Here is a 23,447-nt window from a genome sequence, read left to right on the forward strand (position 1 = left end):
TGCCGCCATCGCCTCCCGGCGGAGCAGCCAGCAGGACTGCGAGGAGGACGACCACCGCAACTCCCACATGCTCTTCACCCTGCACATCTACCAGTACCGGATGGAGAAGAGCGGGAAAGGCGGAAGTAAGTCGGCGTCTCGTCCCGCCCCTCCTCATAGGGGCAGCCCTGGCCTTTCCTTGGAGCTCAGGGGTTTGCAGTTGGAGATAATTGTAAAGTCCGGGCTCCAGCTGACTTCCCAAGTGTACGAAGTGGAAGGTCTGCTATGGTAAAGATAATTTACAAGTGTGGTGGCCGTGGGAATGTGCAAGGACAAACCGACGAAGAAAAACAGCGCAGAATCTTTCTGTTCCCAAACCATAAAGGTGCTCATCGGGACAGACCCAACACGTAGTGGCGATCTGCCACTAACCATTAGCTTGAGTCCATTTTATGGACCCAAGAAAAACAGTTATGTTGTCCAAACAGCCTGTAGATCAGACTTTTGGTAGCTCTCTGGACTCTGGCTGCCTCCCTTTGGTCGTGGCCATCAAGGGGGTTTCACTGTGAAGGCCCTGGCTCCGTTCCTGCCCTGGGAGCCAGCTGTACCGCCGGGACCCTCACACGACCATTATTAGTCCCCTCTTGGCTGTTGGCCAAAGGTGGCCCCGGGCCTTGGTGTAGTTCTCCATCCTCTGTCTGTCATGTAGTGTCTGCTCCCAGCCCAGCGCTAGCATTCCGATGCCCAGCCAGGTGTCTCAGGGGAGACCCAGGGGGACTTTTTAAGGTAAGTTGTGGGCCTTGGGCCTGGGCCAGCCTGCTGTGGCCTTCAGGGCCTCATTCCACGTCTGCCGTGTGGGGCTTTCAAAACAGACAGCTGGCCCCAGGGCTTCTTGAGGGGTGGTCCCAAGGACACTGGATGCAGCAAAAACAAGCCAGCTCTTGAGTTAGGAGGTTAACCCTGGCCTGGAAATTATAAAGCCAATTGATATAAGCCGGTGGCAATCAACACACGTGTTCTAGATGAAGCCTGGAATTAAGACACTCAGCGGGCACGTGTGGACAGGCTCCTTCTTTTGTGTCTTTAGCTGGATTTGGGGAATCTATTCAGTTATGTAACTGTCACCACTGGGAGGTACAGGACAGTGCCGTCACCATGTGACATTTGGCATCAGCCTCTCCCCTCCCCCGAGCCCTCTGACAACCACTGATCTGACTTTCATCCTGCTGGCTTTGCCTTCATCCAGGAGATCATAGCCCTAGACTCATGTGGGGCCTGTGTGGCCCTGTGTGCCTGGCTTCTTTCATTTGCATAATACATCTAAGAGTCCTGTGTGCTGCCGCCTGCTCCTCTAGTTTTGGCTGGGCCTGGCGCCCTGGCCCCGCCCCCGGTCCCGCCCCTCCCAGAACTACAGGAAAGCACCGTCAGGTGGGGCTGGAGTTTGGCTGCTGCCCTAGCAGTGGAGAGTTGAGTCCCCAGGTTTGGGCCCCAGCGGCAGAAGCTCAGATCTCTCCAGGCAGCCTGTGCTGGTGAGGAAGGTGCGGTCGGTCGGGGATGAGGCGACTTTGTTGAATGTGAGGCTTCGCACTGTGTGGAGTGCTTCTGTTTAGAATAACATCCTTACAGAAGGAAACAAGGGATTAGGCCCGGGGTGAGACGATCCAGATCCAGACCTTTACACCCACGACGGAATTTCATGCACTTTGTCCTCACAGCCTGGGAGCTGGCTTTAAATCCTGGCCTCACTCTTCCTTCTGGGTGACGTCTGCGCAGTGTGCATGTGAGGGTCTGGGAAAATGTTTATTTCCTTCTTCTAAGCAGCTGTCAATGAAAATGACAGCAATCAGAGCCTGCTGTGGGATCTGGTACTTTCAGCAAAGGGTCACTCACAAAAGGCCTGAAACTTGAGCCAAATGGGTCCCAAATGGCAGCGAACCTAAGAACCCACAGGTGGGATCACCCCTCATCTTCCTTCTTCTCCCACCCTGTCCTGTCCCGTCGGCTCTCAACCAAACAAGGCTGTGTTACAGTTTCTCGATTTTTCAATTCGTGGCTCTGCTTTTAGTTTGGAATCTGAGAGAAGGAGGAAATCTCAAGAGCAAGGAGTCATTTAATTAAAGGACTTCACAAGTAAGAACCTGGAGTTCAGCTTGCACAGAAGTTCAGGTTAGGACATTCCCTAAACCCAGCGATCCATCCCAAACCAGTACTTAAGGAATCCTGGCCACTTATTAAATTTTTAACATCAAACTCGTCTTCTTATTTTTAAATTGTAGGAGAGAATTGCTTTTAAATAATAGATTCAGGTTAAAGGGAAAGGCAAATACCATTAATGGCTTCCAAAAGCTCTTTGAGTTACTTTCTAATGTATTGTAAGATGGGAACAAAGAAGGGAGAGGGGAGTCCAGACTACTGCGGCTAAGGCTGGGAAAGATCTGGGGGTGCCTCCTGCCGGCCCGAGCACCCTGTATCCCCAGGAAGGGGGGCTCCAGGCCAGAATATCCACCCCCCAATCCCCACCCCTGTCTCCTGCTTGCTTGACTTGGGTGAATTTATATTTGTTTAAAATATAATGAGAAGATTTGAAGTGTTGTTTAAAATGGAAATGTTGTTTACTTATATATGAGTAATAATCCCTGTGGACGTGGCAGCCAGAACTCAATTAAGGGAAAGTTTATTAATTAGGCTCTCTGCAGGGAAGCAGGAAGCGGAGCTGCTGTGGGCCGGCCGTTGGAGGCCTGGATGGTGGATTCCAAGAAACCTCTGCTGCAAGAATGAGTATACCCTGGGGGTGCACGCCCCTGAATCGCCTACACGTGTGTGCACTTGATAGCCACGTGTATGTGGACAGACATCAATGTTTTAAACATTCCCCAGCAGCATAGAGAGTTGTTGATGTCTCGCTGTTTGGCAGATAGCACTCGATAAAGCTTAAAACGCCTCCCTGGCCTAAAAGGCTAGGGGGTGGGGGGTTAGTGGGGCTGACGGCTTCTTCTTCTGGCGTGGGAGGTGTCCCCCACTTTGCTCAGCTAGGTCTGTGCTGGCCCGAGTGCCTCCTGGGGCTTCCCGTGTCAGGAAGGAGACCTGAAGCCCTAATGATCTGTAGCTGCTCCAGCGAGGCGCACATCCGGCACCCGGAGCAGACAGAACTCGGGATAGTTCAGGTTTGCTAACGGAACAGAAAGGCTGCCTGTTCTGTTGATAAAGATTGAAGAAAACGGATGAAGCCCTACAGCGAGTGAGCGAGCACGTGTTTTCACTCACTGGCTCACCACCCCCACCCCAAATGTCTGTAATGGCTGGGACTGGGACAAAGCCAGCTGAAGCCAAGAACTGGCTCCAGGTGTCCTCTGTGGGTGGCAGGAACCCAGTTACTTGAGCCATTCTTGCTGCCGTTAGTGGGGTCTGCACTGGCAGGAAGCTGGAGTCGGGAGCCTCAGCCAGGTATCGATCCCAAGAACTCTGATACGAGATATGGACATCTTACCTGGTGTCCTTCCCGCCAGGCTAACCACCTGCCCATAAAAGTGTTTTTTTAAAAAAAGTATTTTTAAAAAGCATCACTTGGATGAGTAATCCAGGCTTTCAAGTAACTATTGCCCAGAGTCGAGTCAGGAATGACGGTAGGTTTTGATTTATTCCTTCTCTTCTTTGTGTCTAGGGGAAGGCCAGAGGCCAGGGTGGGCTGGGCTGGCTGTGTGTGCACACCTGAGCGAGTGTGTATGCACACCCACACCCCGTGATGTCTGATCAGGCTCTTTGCTTAATCTCCATGTCCCTTCAGCAATGAACCACTCTTTCCAGAATGGCTGGCGTCGGCCACAGCCCTGCCCAGGGCCATGAGGTTGGGAAGACCCTAGTGATGCATCACTGGGGTGGCAGGTATGGGATGCCTCTGGAGGGGGCGGAGCTGGCAGCACTCTGGGCAGAGAGCCCTTTCCCACACCCAGGGCACGCCTCTCCCCTTGGTGAGTGATGAAGTGACAGGTTTGAACTTTTCAGACTTGTAATTATTTGAAACTTTGGCCAGGAGGCAGTATCCCAGACAGCACAGCCTGGAACTCCCACGCTAACCCCTCACGGCTTCCCATCCCCAGCAGCTCCAAAGTTCAAGCCACCTGCCCCCACCTACCACTGCTAGCGGTTAATCAGAAGACAGGATTAACCTGGTGTATTCCTGCTGCTGCTCCCCTCTTAGCTTCACGACCTTGATTTTTAACCCCTGGGGTAAAATCGACATCCTACTCCATAGGTCTGCTGCTCCCGTCCACTTGCTGTCTTTCTCCCTGCACCTTCTGTGTCTCCTGGGACATTGCCCATGGGGACCCCATCTGTTGATTTTTCCTTCTGTGTTTCCAGACTGACCTACCATCATGGTTAGGGCTGCCTTAAGAGGGAAGGAAAGAGGACAGGAAAAAAGTTACAACAACAAAGAAAGAGAACCTGTTTCCACCCCACATCGCCTTGAGCTGCTTTGTCCACCTTCCAGATTCTCCTCTGCCAAACACCCGGCTCCCTTGCCTCCCAGCCCTGCATGGGCCATGCCACCTGCTTTCTTTGCGATCTTACCTTTTTGGCATTGGTGTGTTCATCCAAGCCCCATTCAGCTGCAAGTTCCTTGAAGACAGATTGCTTTGTGTTCCAATTTTTGCACCATAATTCTGGTGCTGTGCTTGGTTCCCATTTCTCAGACAGATGGAATGGCGGCTGTATTTTAAAAACAGAATTTCTTTCTCTAATATGGCGTTTCAGAGAGACCACACAGGTGCTAGAAGTTCAGAGAAGCACTCTTAGGTAATAATCAGGTAGAGCAGTTCATTGAAAAAGTTGGTTACAAGGCAGATCATTAAATGGTATCTCTGGCTGGTGCCACGGCTCACTAGGCTAATCCTCCACCTGCGGCGCGGGCACCTCAGGTTCTAGTCCCGGTTGGGGCACCGGATTCTGTCCTGGTTGCTCCTTTTCCAGTCCAGCTCTCTGCAGTGGAGGATGGCCCAAGTGCTTGGGCCCTGCACCCGCATGGGAGACCAGGAGGAAGCTCCTGGCTTCGGATCAGAGCAGCAGAGCAGCTGGGGTTCACACTGGCACTCCACTATGGGATGCTGGCTCACATCGGCAGCTTAACTCCGCTGCACCCCAACACTGGCCTCCACATGAGATAAGTTCTTGATACTAGCACATGGCTTGTGCTCACTCACCTTGCATCACTCCAGCTGAAACGCTGTGTGTGAAATTCAGAATTCTGTGACTACTGCAACCACAGTGGGTATAGAGCAGATTTTCCATTGTCTAAATATGACCCTCATTTTCAGTCGTGCAGATATAATTACAGGTGTTTGATGATATGGTTCTTCAGCACAGTCTGAACTGTGCCTTTTGTTCTCTGTTCTGTTTCACTACATGCGCATTATGCATTTTATTCCATTACATCAAATGGACTGTTAGAGCCTGAGAGTTCACGTGGGTCCCTGGCTTTGCCTGTTAGTCTGAGGTGCGTGGAATATCTGAGTTCCTCCTGTCCATATTATTAGGCTGCAAAACAGATGATATTTTCTTTTAAAAATAACTCTTTACACATTGCCATGACCCCATCTTGCATGATACAAAATAGGATAAAAGAGAAACAACCTACCTGGGGATAGTTGGAGGTGAACAAAATCCATATAAAAAGTTCTCTGTCCTTGATGTCCCTCAGGGAGCCAGAGAGTCAAAATAACAATGCTGCACTTTCTGTGTGCGTTCATCCCCCATGTCCCCAGAACTGGATGTGGGAATTGAGGGCAGCATGGGACAGAGAAGGTTAGGCGTAGGATAGGTTCCAGAATGTTCTCATCCTAGAGCATGGAGTGCCTCCCCCTCACCCCTGCACCCATGCTGTCCATCGGGCTCCTGCTGCAGATGTGCCCAGATACCATGCATGCCCACACTGCCCGTCAGCTCCTCACACTCCCGCCAAGACCTGGGCACACCCATGTCCCATCCCTCTGTGAGCTGCTCTACTAACACCTTTCAACTGTGCTCCAAATTACCTGGCTCCCACAAAAGACCCTGGGAGTCTCCACTCCTGCCTTTACAGTTTTCACTCTCCAGAGAGCAGGGAAAGGCAGAGGGAAGAGTTGCTGGCGTAGGCCAGGTGCGATGGTGGAGCTGGGCCACCTGGAATGGTAGGGTTCCAGAGGCCTGGAGTGTGCCAGCTGCCTGCTGAGTGAGGGGGAGGAAGGGAGACGGTCAGGGGCTGAGTGATGTGCCAAGGGCCATTCCCTGCCCTAGGGGAGTCGAGGCCGGGTCACAAAGCCGGCCTTGCAGCTCCTGTCCCAGGAAGTAACTGCTCCATGGAGTGGGAGAAAGAGCGCAGGTGTGGTGTCAGACGGACTTTGGTTTGAATCCTAGTGCTACTCCCTGTTCTGTGATCATGGGCATGTTTCCCTTGAGAGCTTTAATGAGATACACTTAGGGTACAATAGACTACATGCATTTAAGTTGTATGACTAGATATGTTTTATCATATGTATCATATGTATATCATATATATGTGTGTGTATATGTATGTATGTATATATATATATATATATACACACATCTCCATGAAACCATCACCACATCAAGATGATGAACATATCCATCACTCCTCGAAGGGTCCATAGGACTTTGGTAATCCCTGCCTCCAGCTCCTCTTCCCTCTCCCTGCCATACCCATACAGCCAGTGTTCCCCCTTCGGTTGTTATATGCCGGTTTGCATTTCCTGAAGTTTTGCATGAATGGAATTGTAACATACAAACTGTACTCTGTATCTGGGTTCTTTGACTTAGCACAATTATTTTGAGATTCACTCATTTTGCTTGTATCTATAATTCATTTATTTATATCTCTGGATCACGATCCATTGTCTAGATAATACCACAGTTTGCTTCCCCTCCAACCTGTTGATGGATATTTGTGTTGTTTCCACTTGGGAGCTATTACAAATAATTATACTATTAGCACTCATGTATAAAACATTGTATGCATGTATATTTCTTTTTCTTTTTTATATTTTTATATTTTTCTTTTGGGTAAATACCTAGAACTGGAATGGCTAGATCATATTGTAGATGGATGCTTAATTTTTTAAAAAAGATTTATTCATTTATTTGAAAGAGTTACACAGAGAGAGAAGAAGAGGCAGAGAGAGAGAGGTCTTCCATCTGCTGGTTCACTCCCCAGTTGGCCACAATGGCCAAAGCTGTGCCAATCCAAAGCCAGGAGCCAGGAGCTTCTTCTGGGTCTCCCACACGGGTGCAGGGGGCCCAAGGACTTGGACATCTTCCACTGCCTTCCCAGGCCACAGCAGAGAGCTGGATCAGAAGTGGAGCAGCTGGGACTTGAACCAGAACCCATATGGGATGTGGGCACTGCAGGCGGCGACTTTACCCTCTATACCACAGTGCCAGCCCCTGCATGCTTAATTTTTAAAGAAACTTCCAAATTGTTTCCTAAAGTGATTATACAGTTTTATATCCCTGTATGAGAGTTTAGTTTCTCTACATCCTCACCAGCCATTGGTATGATCAGTCCTTAAATTTTTGCCCTTGTTACATAACAGGTGATATGCCCCTTTTCATGTGTCCATTTAACATCCACACATCTTCTTTGGTGTGAAGTATGTGTTCCAGTCTTGTATCTTTCCTTACTTTTATAATCTTTAAGTTTTGTAAGCTCCATATATATATATATATATATATATATACATATATATATATTCTGGATAAAAAAGTCTTATCATATATATATATATATAATTTCTGCACTTATTTTTTGTTTTCTTAGTGTCTTTTGAGTAACAGAGATACTCATTTTTATAACATCCAGTTTATTTGTGTGTTATTTTATGAACCATGCTTTGGGTATTTTTTTAAAGATTTGTTGATTTATTTGAAAGATCTACAGAGAAAGAAGTAGAGATAGAGACAGAGGGAGAGAGAGAGAGAGGATCTTCCATTGGCTGGTTCATCCCCCAGATGGCTGCAATGGCCAGGGCTGGGCCAGGCCAATGCCAGGAGCTTTGTCAGGGTCTCCCATGTGGGTCCAGGGACCAAAGCACCTGGGCCATCTTCCACTATTTTCCCAGGTGCATTAACAGAGAGCTGGACTGGAAGTGGAACAGTTGGGGCTTGAACCAGAGCCCATATGGGATGCCGGCATCACAGGTGATGGCTTTCCCCACTATGCCACAATGGTGGTGGCAGTTTTTGGTATCATTTCTAAGAAATGTTTGCCTAACTCAAGGTCAAAAAGATTTACTATGCTTTCTTCTGAAAGTTTTATGATTTTAGGTTTTACATTTAGGTTATTGATCCATTTTTAGTTAGTTTTTGTATATTGTACAATGTGTGTGCTAAAGATTTTTTCTTTGTTTTTGCAAATGAATATCCAGTTGTTCAAGTACCATTTGTTGGAAAAACTTTGTCTACTAAATTACCTTCCTCAAGTATCAGTTGTCTATATTGGCATGTGTCTATTTCTAGCTTTTTGTTTTGCTCCATTCATCTGTTTGTCTAATTTTATACCAACACCACACTGTCTTGATTATGGTGGATTTACAATAAGTCTTGAAATGAGATAGTGTTAGTCTTCCTAAAACAACTATAGTTGTTTTAGCTATTCTTGGTCCCTTGCATTTCCTTATAATTTTTATAATCACATTCTTTTTTTTTTTCAGATTTACTTATTTATTTGAAAGGGTGACAGAGAAGGGAGAGGGAGAATTGGACAGATCGTCAATATGCTGGTTCATTCCCCACATTCCCCAAATGGCCACAATTATTGGGACTGGGCCAGGTCAAAGCCAGGAGCCTGGATCTCCATCTAGGTCTCCCACATGGGTAATGGGCCATCTTCTGCTGCTTCCCCAGGCACATTAACAGGGAGCTGGATTGGAAGCTGAGCAGCTGGGACTCAAACCGCACTCATACAGGATGCCAACATTGTAGGCTGCAACTTAACATGCTGTGCCAAAGTGCTGGCCCCTAGAGTCATGTTCTAAATAGGGTTTTTAAAACAATTGTTAACTGAAAAGCCTGCTGGGAGTCTGATTGGGATTGCATTGAAATTATAGATCAATTTGGAGAGAACTGACATCTGTTTTTTGTTTTTTTGTTTTGTTTTGTTTTGACATGCAGAGGTTAGACAGCGAGAGAGACAGAGAGAAAGGTCTTCCTTCCATTGGTTAACCCCCCAAATGGCTGCTACGGCCGGCACGCTGTGCCGATTCAAAGCCTGCTGGTATCCCATGCGGGTGCAGGGCCCAAGCACTTGGGCCATCCTCCACTGCACTCTTGGGCCACAGCAGAGAGCTGGACTGGAAGAGGAGCAACCAGGACAGAATCTGGCGCCCCAGCCAGGACTAGAACCCAGGGTGCCAGTGCTGCAGGTGGAGGATTAGCCTAGTGAGCCGCGACACCAGCCGAGAACTGACATCTTAACAATATTGATACTTCTGACCCAGCATATCAGCTGTCTAGTTTTTTAGGGCTTCATTAATTTCTCTCAGCAATTATTTCTACCTTTTACTATACAGATCTTTTTTGGGGTCAGATTTACCTTTTGTAATGCCATATTTTTATTTTATTGTAAATGCTATTTTAAAATTTTAATTTCTTATTGTTTGCTACTACTGTATAGAAATAAAGGATACTTCAAAAAGTTCATGGAAAATGGAAATAAAGGGCAAGTTTATATTTGTGCCCAGAGAATTTAAATCCTGTTATGTGTGGGAAAATGTTGGCATAGAAAAACTGTGTATGAATTTTCAAAGTCTTTTGCAAAAATATAAACTTCTCTTTTCATTCTGTTTTTCACAAACCTTTCAAAGTACCCTCAATACAATGGGTTTTTTCTACCGCTCTTGTATCCTGCATCCTTACTAAATTCAATTACTAGTTCCAAAGTTAACTTTCTTATGAATTCCACTGGGTTTTCATCATAGGTGATTTATTTATTTATCTGAAAATCAGAGTTACACAGAGAGAGGAGAGGCAGAGATAGAGAGAGAGGTCTTCCATCCAATGGTTCACTCCCCAAGTGGCCACAATGGCCGGAGCTGTGCTGATCCGAAGTCAGGAACCAGGAGCCTCCTCTGGGTCCCCAACGTGGGTACAGGGGCCCAAGGACTTGGGCCATCTTCTACTGCTTTCCTAGCCATAGCAGAGAGCTGGATCGGAAGTGGAGCAGCCAGGTCTCGAACCGGCACCCACATGGGATGCCGGCTCTTCAGGCCAGGGTGTTAACCCGCTGCACCACAGCGCCGGCCGCTTCATAGGTGATTATGTCATCTGCCAATAAGGGCAACTTGACTTCTTTCCAATCTGGCCATCTTTTCTTCCTTTCTCTTGTCTTTTTCGTTCTGGATAGAACTTGTAGTACATTGCTGAATACAACAGGTGAAAGTGGACCTCCTTGTGTTGTCCCTGACCTTAGAGCTGAGGCCTTTCATCTTTCACCAGTAAGTATAGAATTACAAGGGAAGTTCACATTTCTCCAAAAATAACTTAGAAAGTTCATGTGCAGTTTTTTTCATAGCCTGCATTAGTCATACAAGGATTGCAATTTTCTGGGCACAAATATAAGCTTATCTTTGGCTATCAGTTTCCATGAACTTTTTAAAGTATCCTTGTGTTTCTATACAGTGATAGCAAACAATAGGAAACTGAAGTTTTAAAATGCCATTTTCTTTTTTTTTAACTTTTATTTAATGAATATAAATTTCCAATGTACAGCTTATGGATTACAATGGCTTCCCCCTCCCATAACTTCCCTCCCACCTGCAACCCTCCCCTCTCCCGCTCTCTCTCCCCTTCCATTCACATCAAGATTCATTTTCAATTATCTTTATATACAGAAGGTCAATTTAGTATATATTAAGTAAAGATTTCAACAGTTTGCACCCACATAGAAACACAAAGTGAAACATACTGTTTGAGTACTAGTTATAGCATTAAATCACAATGTACAGCACATTAAGGACAGAGATCCCACATGAGGAGCAAGAGCACAGTGACTCCTGTTGTTGACCCAACAAATTGATACTCTAGTTTATGGCGCCAGTAACCACCCTAGGCTCTCGTCATGAGTTGCCAAGGCTATGGAAGCCTTCCAAGTTCACCAACTCTGATCATATTTAGACAAGGTCATAAAAGACAGGGTGAGGATAGTAACCAACGATCCTAAGAGTGGCATTAACCAGGTCTGAACAATTATACAGCGTTAAGTGGGGAAGAGGACCATCAGTACACACAGGTTGGGAGTAGAGCCATTGGAGGTAGAGTAGAGGTTATGATTACAAAGGAATGAGGCCCAAGTGTGCTAGACAGGGTCTAGAACAAAGGACAGTCATTATTAGAGGAGCTAAGAAAGGTGCTGTCTAAGCTACAATTAAGTTTTCTGATTGAGAGGCAAATAGAACCTGATAGAAGGGGCTTGATAATAATCTGTTGCGCTTTAGGCCTTGTAAGTTAAGAGGCCCAGACCTATCTATCTCTTCACATGGGGTACATCCTAAGGGAGGTGTGAACCTCCTAGGGGAAGGCACTCTGTTCACTTTCATTACTTGGCTGGCCTGGGAGGAGAGCTGGCCAGGTAAAGGCAGGGGGCATCTCTAACAAGAAATTTACAGTTCTGCCTGCAAGGTTGCTGACCCTACTTGGCCGTCCCCTCAGCTGGTCACTTTGGAAATTGGGCTGAGTGAAGGGCTTTTCAGCTTAGAGCCAATAAGATCTGTGGCTCTGACCTGGGCATCCTTCGACTCCAGGGCAGGTCCATTTCCAGTGATCCAACTCTTGGCAGAGCTGCCAGGGCTCTTCACAAGCTGACTTCTGCTGAAGCCCAGGCTTACCACATTGAAAGCCACTGCAGTGGACTGGCCTGTTGGGTCTCCTTGAGGGCAGATCACTGTACAGATCAGCCATTAATAGGCCTGCCACCCATTGCTTCTGATGCCTAGCTTTCTTTTCCTCCTGGTTTCTGTTAAAGCAGACCAGAGGATGCAAGTCAAGGGAGTGCCCGTATCCCATCTCTAATCTTCGGTGGCCTGAACTACAAGTCTATAGTCACAGGCATGTTCTGTAGTAGTTTTTCTAAGGTAGACAATTCCCATGAGGAAAATTATATTCTCACTTAAAAACTTTCTTTCCCTTTGGTCTGAAAGGGAAGTTTTTTCTACTTACTGTTTACTTCGCTGATGGCGAAGTAAATCTAGCTATGAGATTATAATTTAAGTTCTTGTTTTGGCTATGTTATTACAGAAAAATGTTAGCCATCTCTTTTATAAGGTCTAAAGATTAAATTGTGCATCCTACAGATTCCTTCATAATAGAATTAGTTTCCTACCTTGAAGAGAATGGAGAAATGAAAAACAAGTTGGGCTTAGAATATAGAAATGAGGGAGCAAGTCCTAGATCACTTGCTGACAATAGCAATATTACATGAATACTTAGCAAACCGTTTCAACCACTAGATAACAACTTAAGAAAACATTTACCAGAAGGTCCAATGCCTTCTATAAATTTTAAGAATCATGTATTTGAAAACACCTCTTAAATATCTAACATGGTGTAGATTGTTTAACCAGTAAACTTAAGCACAACCATATAAAATGTTCTTAGTTTCTTTGTACCAACAAGTATAAAACATATGATGCAGAGATTCAGGTCACACGAATTAAAATGTATCTTTGATTAATTTTAACAGCTTAAATTTATGGACAATCTTATCCATAAGCCAATTAAAATAAAATTCTTAATAAAATTTTCCCATGTGGACATACAATATGTACACACATATAACATAGTAGACCAATATAGCAATTTCAATAATAGATTTTAAAATCTTTAACTCTTTTTGTAGATTGCCAATTGATTTGAATTGCTTTTTGTTTTTAGTAACCTCAGTTAACCATATTTTTTCTCAGTTGGTACTGTTAATACATTATTGGCTTCATGTTTACAGAGCCATCCCAAAGTACTGAATACAATAGAAGTGGCTGGAAAAAGTCCATAGGAATCTATAAGATGACAGCTAAGCACAGAACCAACAACGCTTTAGTTTTATGAGTAGCAAATCATATATAACTGTGGATGACAAAAGACTTTAAGTTCCATGTTTAAAATTATAAACTCATCAACCAACAAGAGGCACTTGCTTACTTCACAGTATTTTTGAAAGCACCTGTAGGATTTTACAAATATTTAACCCCTTAGGCCTCTGGGGCTTTCTCATTAAGATAACTATCATGTCTAGTAACACAAGATCATTAGACTTTTTAATTCTCAAACATTTGTATTAATAGAATTTTCCATTATAGAAACTTAAAATTTAGTACCACATCACATCTCGACAGTCCTTCTAATATAATCCAAATAGCCTGATTAGTTGGTGTCTCTATAAGATGAGAGACATAGGTCCTTCGATTTTTTCAGTTGGGCCCAAACTGGAAAAACCAAAGTCCAAGATTTACTGGAAATTTTAGAGTCCAGATTGTTGGAAACTTTGATTTTTTGAATGCCTGTCAAGAATGCCAAGAAGGCTCAAAATCCAAAATATCTGGTTGAAATAAGATTCCTTAAAATCATGACATAACATAGACCAAATTTGATCATTGTTACAAGGTGATTATTCAAATCTTTGAAAATAAGCACATATTTAAGTAACCCATAGCTCTTAATAAAAATTCAGCTGTTTTTGAACAATTAGAATTTGACACCAAGAGAACATAATAGATTACTTTAACACATTGCTTTAACAGAGCATCAGATTTTAATTCTATGTCAAAGAGAAACTGAGCTTCCTGTGATCTTTTGCTGTGAGGTTTCCTTCCTTTACCTTCTTTCATATTGGTGACCATGTTTCTGTGTTTCTGTGTGTAACACATCTTTAAGCATCTTTTGCAGGGCAGGACGAGTGCAACAAATTCTTTCAATTTCTGTTTGCTATGAAAAGTCTTTATTTCACCTTCATTCACAAATGAGAGCTTTGCAGGATATAATATTCTGGGCTGGCTGTTTTTCTCTCTTAGTACCTGGACTATGTCTTGCCATTCCCTTCTAGCTTGTAGGGTTTCTGATGAGAAGTCTGCTGTGAGTCTAATTGGAGATCCTCTAAGAGTAATCTGACGTTTCTCTCTTGCACATTTTAGAATCTTTTCTTTATGTTTCACTGTGGTGAGTCTGATTACAACATGTCGTGGTGAGGTTCTCTTTTGGTCATGTTTACTAGGGGTTCTATGAGTTTCCTGTACTAGGTTGTCTCTGTCCTTCTCCAGACCCGGGAAGTTCTCTGCAAGTATCTCACTAAAAAGGCCTTCTAATCCTTTCTCTCTCTGCATTCCTTCAGGAACTCCTAGAACCTGAATGTTGGTTTTTTTAATAGTATTCTGTAGATTCCCAACAATATTTTTTAGATTTCTAATTTCCTCTTTTCTTTGGTTTGCCTGTTTCCTTTCCTGTTCTCTGTCTTCTAAGTCCAATATTCTCTCTTCTGCTTCGCCCATTCTGTTTTTAAGGCTCTCTAATGTGTTTGTCATTTGATCTATTGAATTCTTCATTTCATTATGGTTTCTTGTCACTATCACAGTTTCTTGTTCTACTAGTTGTTTCATTTCATTTTGATTCCTCCTTAATATTTCATTTTCATGAGAGAGATTTTCTATCTTGTCCATGAAGGATTTCTGTAGTTCAAGAATTTGTTTTTGAGAACTTCTTAATGTTCTTATCAATTTTTTGAGATCTGCTTCTTGCATTTCTTCTATCTCATCAGCTTCATAATCTTGAATTGGGGTGTCTTTTTCATTTGGGGGCATCATAGTGTCTTCCTCATTCTTGTTACCTCGGTTTTTGTGTTTGTTGTTTGGCATGTTGGAGATATTTGGTTTCTTCACTGTGGTGTTTTTTCTTGTTATACTATGAGTCTAGATTAAGTGGACTGTCTGCTTTTGATGGAGCCTTAGAGGCTTGAGATGGGTGTGGCCTGAGAGCTGTGTTTGGTTCCTCAGGGTTGAGGGTGTGCCATAGATGACACTCCCAGGTTAGGCATGGTAAATCTCTCTCTCTCTTTCTTTCTTTCTTTCTTTCTTTCTTTCTTTCTTTCTTATTCAAAAGGGAAGTAATTCCGCACAGCTGAACGGAATTGGAGGTAGTTAGCAGGCGAATGATATACCCACAGGAGCCAGAGATCGGAAGCTCTTTCCCAAGGACCACACAGGGAATCTCTGCTGCCCTCAGCGTGGGCTCTGATTCTCCTGCAGTCTCCCACTGGGTTGCTAAGTTAGATCCTAATCTCCTGTTATTTCACCTCCCCCCCCCCCCCCCGCCAGAGTCAGGTTTTTCTGCTAGGCTCAGGGCCGGTGCAGACCTGAGGTCACCCTGGTTATGACGTATGTCCAAAATGGCGCGTGCTCTTTGTCTTGCTCACCTTTGAGAGGTGAGTGGAGGGAGAGAAACTCGTGTCTGTATCAGTCACTTTTTTTTTTCCTCTTTCTCTCTCTTCTAGTTAGCCTGGTGAACTTTTCCCCACAGAGTTTCAAGCCTCGTTCCCTCTAGTCTCCTCTTTCTGCTTTCCCGCTGGTGTCTCGGGCTATTGAGGTTTGGCTCACCTCGTGTTCCAGCACTGGTGTGTTGAGTCTGCCACTGGTGTCCTGAACTTGGGCTCCCACGCTCTCCACGCAGGTCCACTGTGAATCACTTGTTCCGGAAGAGTTTCCTCTGTTGTTCCTTCCCCTACTCTTCCTTGAACCTGCAATATCTCTACTTTTATTAAACTGTCTCTTCCCAGACTATCAGTGTGCTCCCTTCCTATTCTGCCATCTTGCCACTCCCTCTAAAATGCCATTTTCAGTAGCATCAACAATATTAAATATTTAGAGATTCTTTTGATCATGGTGAGGATGTTGCAGTCTATTTATACATTGCTGAAAGTTTTGATTAGGAGTAGGTGTTGGATTTGTAAGTACTATTTCTGTATCTACTGAGAGAATTACATAACTTTTCTTTTTAGTTTGCTAATATGATAAATTAGATTTTTTTTTTTTTTGCTAACTAACCTTGCATTCCTGGAATAAATCCCACTTTCCAGTGGTGTGAAATCCTTTTTACATGTTTCTAGATACAGTTTTCTTATGATTCTCTGATTTTTTGTTTAGATATTTTGCATTAATGTCCATGAGCAGTGCCAGTGTGTAGCTTTCTTGTCTTCATTTGCTCTCCTCAGGCTAGTCCTTACCTCATAGTTTGATTTGGGAGGATTCCTTTTTGTTTCGTTTTCAGGAAGGGTGTGGGCAACACTGGTGTTTCCTTCTTAGATGTTTCATTCACCAGCACAGCCTTCTGGCTCTACAGTTTGCTCTGTGGAGAGGTTGTTAATGACAGTTCCATTTCCTTAACAGATATCGGGAGATTCGTAGTATCTGTGTTCTTGAGTGAGCTTCAGTCTTTTGTGTCTTTCAGCAACTTTGCCCAGTCTTCCAAATTGTCTAATTTACTGGTGAATATTCCTTGTTGTCCTTTTGCCATCTTTAGAAACTCTAGGTGAGGCTGTGTCTCTCATTCCTGATTCTGATCATTTATGTCTTTCCACGTCAGTCATGCTAGAGATTTATCAGTTTCCTTGATCTTAAATAACCAGCTTCTGTTTTCACTGATTTTTCCCCATTATACTTGGTTCCCTATTTCACTGATTTCTGCTTTTGTGTGATTCTTTCTCTCCTGATATTTATTTTGTATGTGATCTGCTGATCTCAGTGGAAGCTGAGGTCCTCACTCTGAGATGCTGTTCTCTCTGTCTTGGGCACTTGACCCCTCACTTCCTCCTGTGTGCATTGTCAGGGACTTCTTACAGGTCTGGGGGTGTTCTTTTGATTTTCCTCACTTCAAAACACTTTTAAGTTTCCATTTTGTTTTCTTCTTTGGAGATTATTTGGAGCTGAATTGTTGATTTTTAAAATATTTGGAAATTTCCCAAATATCTTTGTACATTGACTTTTTAAAAAAGATTTATTATTTATTTGAAAGGCAGAGTTACAGAGAGGCAGAGGCAGAGAGAGAGAAAGAGAGAGAGAGAGGGAGGGAGAGGAAGAGGGAGAGGGAGAGAAGTCTTCCATCCGCTGTTTTTTAAGACTTACATATTTATTGAAAGGCACAACAACAGAGACAGAGACAGAGGTCTTCCATCTGCTGGTTCACTACCCAGATGGCCACAACAGCCAGAGTTGGTCTACGTAGAAGCCAGGAGCCAGGAGCTCCATCTGAGCCTCCCACGTGGGTGCAGGGGCCCAGCACCTGAGCCGTCTTCCACTGCCTTCCCAGGCACATTAGCAGGGAACCAGATTGGAAGCAGAACAGCCAGGTCTGAAATCAGCACTATATGGGATGCCAGCATTGGAGGCAGTGCCTTAACCCTCTACACCTCAGCACTGACCCCATTTCTTTTTAAATTTACTTTCTTCTGGATTTATTAAACATTTTTAATGATTCTACTTTGTGTATTTTATCTTAAATATTTATTTATTTATTTTGACAGGCAGAGTTAGACAGTGAAAGAGAGACAGAGAAAGGTCTTCCTTTACCGTTGGTTCACCCCCCAAATAGTCGCTACGGCCGGCGCACTGCAGCCGGTGCATCGCGCACTGGAAAGGCAGTGGAAGATGGCCCAAGTGCTTGGGCCCTGCACCCACATGGGAGACCAAGAGGAAGCACTTGGCTCCTGGCTTTGGATCGGCGCAGTGCGCCAGCCGTAGCAGCTACCATTTAGAAGTAGAACAGTTGGGACTCCAACCAGCACTCATATGGGATGCCAACATCACAGGCAGCAGCTTAACCCCACCGTGTCACAATGCTGGCCCCTATTTTTGTTTTAAAGATTTATTTATCTATTTGAGAGACAGAGTTACAGCAGAGAGAAGTCTTCCATCTGCCAGTTCACTCACCAAATAGCCACAATGGCTGGAGCTGGGCCAGTCTGAAGCCAGCAGCCAGGATATTCTTTCTGGTCTCAAGCACTTGGGCCATCTTCCACTGCTTTTCCATACCACTAGCTGGGAGCTGGATTGGAAGAGGAGCATCCGGGACTCAAACTAGCACCCATATGGGATGCCTGTGCCATAGGCAGAGGCTTAGCCTACTGTGCCACAGCACCTGCCCCTTTGTTTTTTTTTTAATAAATTCCTTTTAAAAAGATTTAATGGTAAAGAAAAATTACATATTTACCCATGTGGTTGTCACAAAACTCTTAATTCCATTGTATATGTATTTTGTGGGTCTGCTTCTGGTGAATTCTTTCAGCTTTTTAAGTCTACAAATGTGTCTATTGCTGTTTTGTTTTGGAATGATACTTTTGCTGGGTATGTACATCCAGCCGGACAATTTTCAGGACTTAAAAAACATTGTTGATACGTAGCAGGTAAAGCCACCACCTGTGACACCGGCATTCTGACATGAGCATCGGTTCGTGTCCTGGCTGCTCCAATTCCGAACTCGCCCACATGGGAGACCTGGATGAAGCTCCTGGCTCCTGGCTGTGGCCTGGCCTAGCCCAAGCCATTGGGGCCATCTGGAGAATGGACCCGCGGATGCAGGATCTCTGTTTCTCTCTCTGTCTCTCTCTTGTCTCTTTCTCGCTAACTCTGACTTTGAAAACCAGTCAATCTTAAAAAAAAATGTTGCCCCACTGTCTTCTTAGTTGTATTATTTCTGCAAGTCATTTTTATCTTTGCTCCTTTATATACAGTGTGCTTTTCCCCACCTTGGCTGTTTTTACTTAGTTTGATTATGATGTACTTTGGTGAGGTTTCCTACATATTTCTTGTGCTGAAGGCTCATTGAGCTTCTTGATTCTGTAGTTTTATAGTTTTTATCAAATTTGGGGCAATCTTGGCCAGTATTTCTTCAAGTTTTTCATCTGCACCACACTCTGTCTCCTCCTTCAGGAACTACAATGATACATATTCTCACACTTGGAATTGTCTTAAAACTTTTTCTCTAGGTTTGTTTTTTTGTTTTTTTTTTTTTCCTTTTAAATTTTCTCCCCATATTCCAGTTTGAATAGCTTATACATTTTTATTTTTAAATATTTATTTTATTTATTTGAAAGAATTAGAGAGATGGGGGGGGGGTCTTCCTTTGGCTGGTTCATCCCAGCTGCAATAGCCGGAGCTGAGCTGATCTGGAGCCAGGAGCCTCTTCTGGGTCTCCCACGTGGGCACAGGGGCCCAAGAACTTGGACCATCCTCCACTGCTTCCCAGATGCACCAGCAGGGATCTGAACCTGAAGAGGAACAGCTGAGACCTGAACCAATGCCCATATGTGATGCCGGTGCTGTAGGCTGGGGCCCTAACCTGCTGTGCCACAGCACCTGGCCCAGCTCATATATTTCTTTTTTCTTTTTCTTTTCTTTTCTTTTCTTCTTCTTCTTTTTTTTTTTGACAGAGTGGACAGTGAGAGAGAGAGAAAGGCCTTCATTTACCGTTGGTTCACCCTCCAATGGCCGCTGTGGCCGGCGCATCTCGCTGATCCGAAGCCAGGAGCCAGGTGCTTCTCCTGGTCTCCCATGTGGGTGCAGGGCCCGAGGACTTAGGCCATCCTCTACTGCACTCCCAGGCCACAGCAGAGAGCTGGCCTGGAAGAGGGGCAACCAGGACAGGATCGGTGCCCCGACCGGGACTAGAACCCGGTGTGCTGGCGCCACAGGTGGAGGATTAGCCTATTGAGCCATGGCGCCGGCCAAGTTACAGAATTCTGTTATCCAAAACGCAGTTGAGTACAAACCTCTCTGCCTTGAAGTAGACGCGACCGTCCCTGAAATCTCATCCGATTCAGCCTACCAGAATTACTTATTTCACATTCGTGTCAGTAGATTTTAGAAGGTCAGTGATGTGCAGTGGATGGACCAATGCTATTTGTAACCCCCCACTTAATCTGATCGGCTGTCCTACCAGGTCACGAACTTGAACTTTCTTCCTTGCTCTCTTCCTTTTTCTGAAGGTTTCCCAAGGAACTACGTGACGAACAGGTGAGTGTGTGCGGGAGCTGACCCTCTTCTCTCCTTCTCTCTTATGTCAGTGTCTGGAGGCCGCAGCCGCCTGCATCTCATTGACCTTGGCAGCTGTGTGAAGGCCCTGAGCAAGAACCGGGAAGGAGGCTCGGGGCTGTGCCTCTCGCTGTCGGCTCTGGGGAACGTCATCCTGGCTCTTGTCAATGGCAGCAAACACATCCCGTACAAGTAAGTGACTCTCCTATTGGCACCGTGGAGTGGGTGAGCACGGCCCCACGGCTGGGTGTGGGACTCGCCATCTAGTTCTTTGTGGGGAGCCTGGGCTCCATGGGCACCACCCGGACCATATGGCTAGTTCGGCACCAGAGACCAGCCTTAGCTAGTGACTGTGTGAAGTGTCATCTTCCAACTTGGAACATCCTGGAAGTACCCAGATCGTCAGTTCCAATTCTAACTTCAGACAGCTCAGAGGAGGCGGGGAATCAGCTCAGTTGAGGTCTCCTATAACAGTAGCTGCTGGTAGCTTGCTGTCACTGTTGTGTAGATGTATCTCTTTCACAGTGATGTGAGCAAGGGGCAGAAGACGGGCATACCCCTGCCCCAGGAGCAGGGCCACCACATTGAACCAGTAAAAACACAGGGTACCCAGTTGGATTTGAGTTCCAGGTAAACAAGAAGCAATTGTTCAGTCTCAGTATGGTTCCTGCTACCGCATGGAACGCCGTGGACATCCTGTGTCTTAGCTGGCAACCCGACTTGAGAGCGTTGTTACAGCTTGGAGAGTTACCAGCCTCCTTCCCATGCAAGTGCTTACTGCACTTCCAGGATCCTTCCCTCTTCATATCACTGCTCAGGAGGTTGAGGCTGGAGCTGCTTCTGTGTCAGGCACAGCCAGAGTCTTGCCATGTGATCTGTGCCTGTGAATGACCCAGCCCTGTCCACCGCCATCCCAGTGTAGCTTTGCCACTGGACAGTGTGGTGTTGGCATGGTGGGCGTTCGGCTGGCTGACCAGGCCCCCTGCCGAGGCCCAGCCACGCCTCTCATCAGCCGTGTGAACCTTCAGCCATCGTGAGCTGAGGGTTGTGGCTCTACATCCTGTCTCCATCGCTGGAATATAAGACTAAGGATCATAAAAGATGTGGGAGAGGTTTAATGTGTCCGGGAACCAATAATGATAACCTGGTTAGGTCTCTCTTCTTCTGAGATGGAAATGATATCTCATTCCAGAGTTGCCAAGAGAATTAAGCAAATACACATGGAATCATTTTTGGTTAATCTGTAAAAATCCTGTGAAATATGTTCCTATTGTGTGGAAGGGAACAGGTAGCTCAGGCAGCTCATTGTACACTGACATTCAGGGTGAGTCTTTGAGTTCTCTTTCCTGGCTATGCTAAGTGAAATCAGACCCCCACACCCTGAAAAAATTTTAAAAACACCCCTGTGATATGATTTTCTACCAGGACAACCATTCCTAGACTGACTTGAGGGCCTTATAACACTGTCTCGGTTCTCAAAATGTGGAATCCTAGTTGGGTAAATGGCAAAATGGCTTGCCTATCCCTTGGAAGGAATATTTTCTATAAGAAAAAATTCAAGTGGAAGATTTATGAGGTGTCATTCTGTGTCATGTCTGCCATTGCACAAACTCAGCTTGTGAGTGTGAAAAGAAAAGAAGGCAGGAAGGCATTCTGGAGCAGCAGGTTCATGGTCGCGGGCCCTGGAATGCCACTGGAGAGTTACCGGCCTAGCTGGAGTCCCTGTCCATGCGTGAGAATCCTGCCCATGTGATAACTGAATGATCATGATGGATATAGGTACAGCTCAAATACCACCTTCGGATGAGGTCATTGGTGTATTTAGCTTATTTCATTCACATGGCTTCTGCAGAATAACATGTCTTTATTTCAATCAGTATGTGCTGAACGGACAGTAGGGGGGATGGGGTGAATATAAACATATAAAATTATTTTTAATTCAGTTAAAGTGGCTTCCTTTTGGTTACAGTTGAGTCTACTGTAAGCACATGGGCAAACAGTAAGTATTATTTTTATCGTAGGTGAGGGCCTCTAGGTAAATTAAATCGCCCTGACGACCAGCCAGCCACCTGCCCTTTTAAGTGGGCTGAAGGGAGGTGAAAGCCTTGCTCATCACTCCCCATAGGCATCTCCAGCTTCCAGGCCAGCAGTCCCCTCCCATTCTGGCATGGAGAGAGTGATGTGCGAAGTGTTTCTATGTCTTAAATAAGCACAGACCAATGTAAATGCTGTGTCTGCCTGAGACAGTCATGGGGTTGTCTTGCCATCCTCAGGACCCCGGCCTAGCCGAGCCGCTGAACCTTGGGCACAGGCTTCTCCCAGCTGCCCTTGCCCTGCCCAGTCAGCTCACCAGCAAACTGCCGAGCTGCCCCTTGCTCAGTGCTGGGAGGCTCAGTGCCCTGGCCATGCCAGCAGCCCCGCCCTCCCCAGCAGGTGTATTGGCTGGTGTGTTTGTTCCAGCATCCCTCACTGTAGCTGGGTAGTGGCTGTAAGAGGCCCTTTCTCAGACACTGTGCATATTCAGTGTTTGGTGTCTGAAAGTCACATTGCAAAATGATTAGTAGCCTGGAAACTATGCTCCTTGGAGGCACACGGATAAGGCAAGGTTGTACTCATGTCACCCGGCCCGTGGGTGGCAGGAAGCAAGGGCGTCACTTGTCACCGTTTCCGAGACCTTGGCGGTTCTGGGCCCACGTGGGCAGCCCACTCCCCGGGTCTCATCAAGCCCCGTGATGTATTAGCTGGCTCCGCTCTGCACAGCAGGGGTGTTCCGCACAGCAGGGTTCCCCAGATTTCTCTTATCAATTCCATCAGTGCTCTGAAGCCACATTATGCTGCATTTTGTTTGCATACTAAACACCTTCGGGGTGTCAGATCTTGTCTTTGCTGAGTGCTTTAGACAGGAAAAGTTCCTGCCCAAGCACTTTGCTCATATTCTTACTCACGGGGGGAGGGAACCCCAGAAAAATCAAGCTCCCTGTTTTTCCCGCTTCCCCAGCCTCCAAAACACAAAAACTCCAGCACCTGTGCATTTGTCACCATAGACAGCTCTGGGCTGGGAACCTACATTACTCGTGCTTGCTTCTGGGAAAATAGCTGGAATGTGCACAGAGGGGATATAGGCTGTCCTCATTTCTCTTCATCATTGCACCAGACGATGTGTCATGTGAGTGAGCCCGAAAGGGAGTCTGGATTCATTACGCATCGCAGGCGCTCCCACAGGCACCCTCATGTGCCCTGAGTGGTTCTGACTTTGCCAATGATCCCGCTGTCGACAATGACAGACGCAGGCGCAGAGCACCGTCCCAGCCTCAGCCGGCACACGGCGCAGGTGCGCCCAGGCGCGCCAGCAGATCCAGGCGCCGTCGGTCCTTTCTCACCGGAGACGCAGACACGGAAGACAGGGTCACCATCAGG

The 23,447-nt window shown here is 45.7% G+C and overlaps 1 protein-coding gene across 1 annotated transcript in view; it reads left to right on the forward strand.

Annotated features, from left to right (window-relative positions):
• KIF26B (kinesin family member 26B) overlaps positions 1–23,447 on the forward strand; it is a 519,978-nt gene that overhangs the window by 432,119 nt on the left and 64,412 nt on the right. The window contains exons 9-10 of the mRNA XM_062210729.1: positions 1–125; positions 20,063–20,222. The exon at positions 1–125 is cut by the window's left edge and continues 59 nt beyond it. Of these exons, the coding sequence (XP_062066713.1) occupies positions 1–125; positions 20,063–20,222 (285 nt within the window). The remainder of the gene's footprint in view (positions 126–20,062; positions 20,223–23,447) is intronic.

Source organism: Lepus europaeus, chromosome 14, assembly GCF_033115175.1.
Source record: "Lepus europaeus isolate LE1 chromosome 14, mLepTim1.pri, whole genome shotgun sequence".
NCBI lineage: Eukaryota > Metazoa > Chordata > Mammalia > Lagomorpha > Leporidae > Lepus > Lepus europaeus.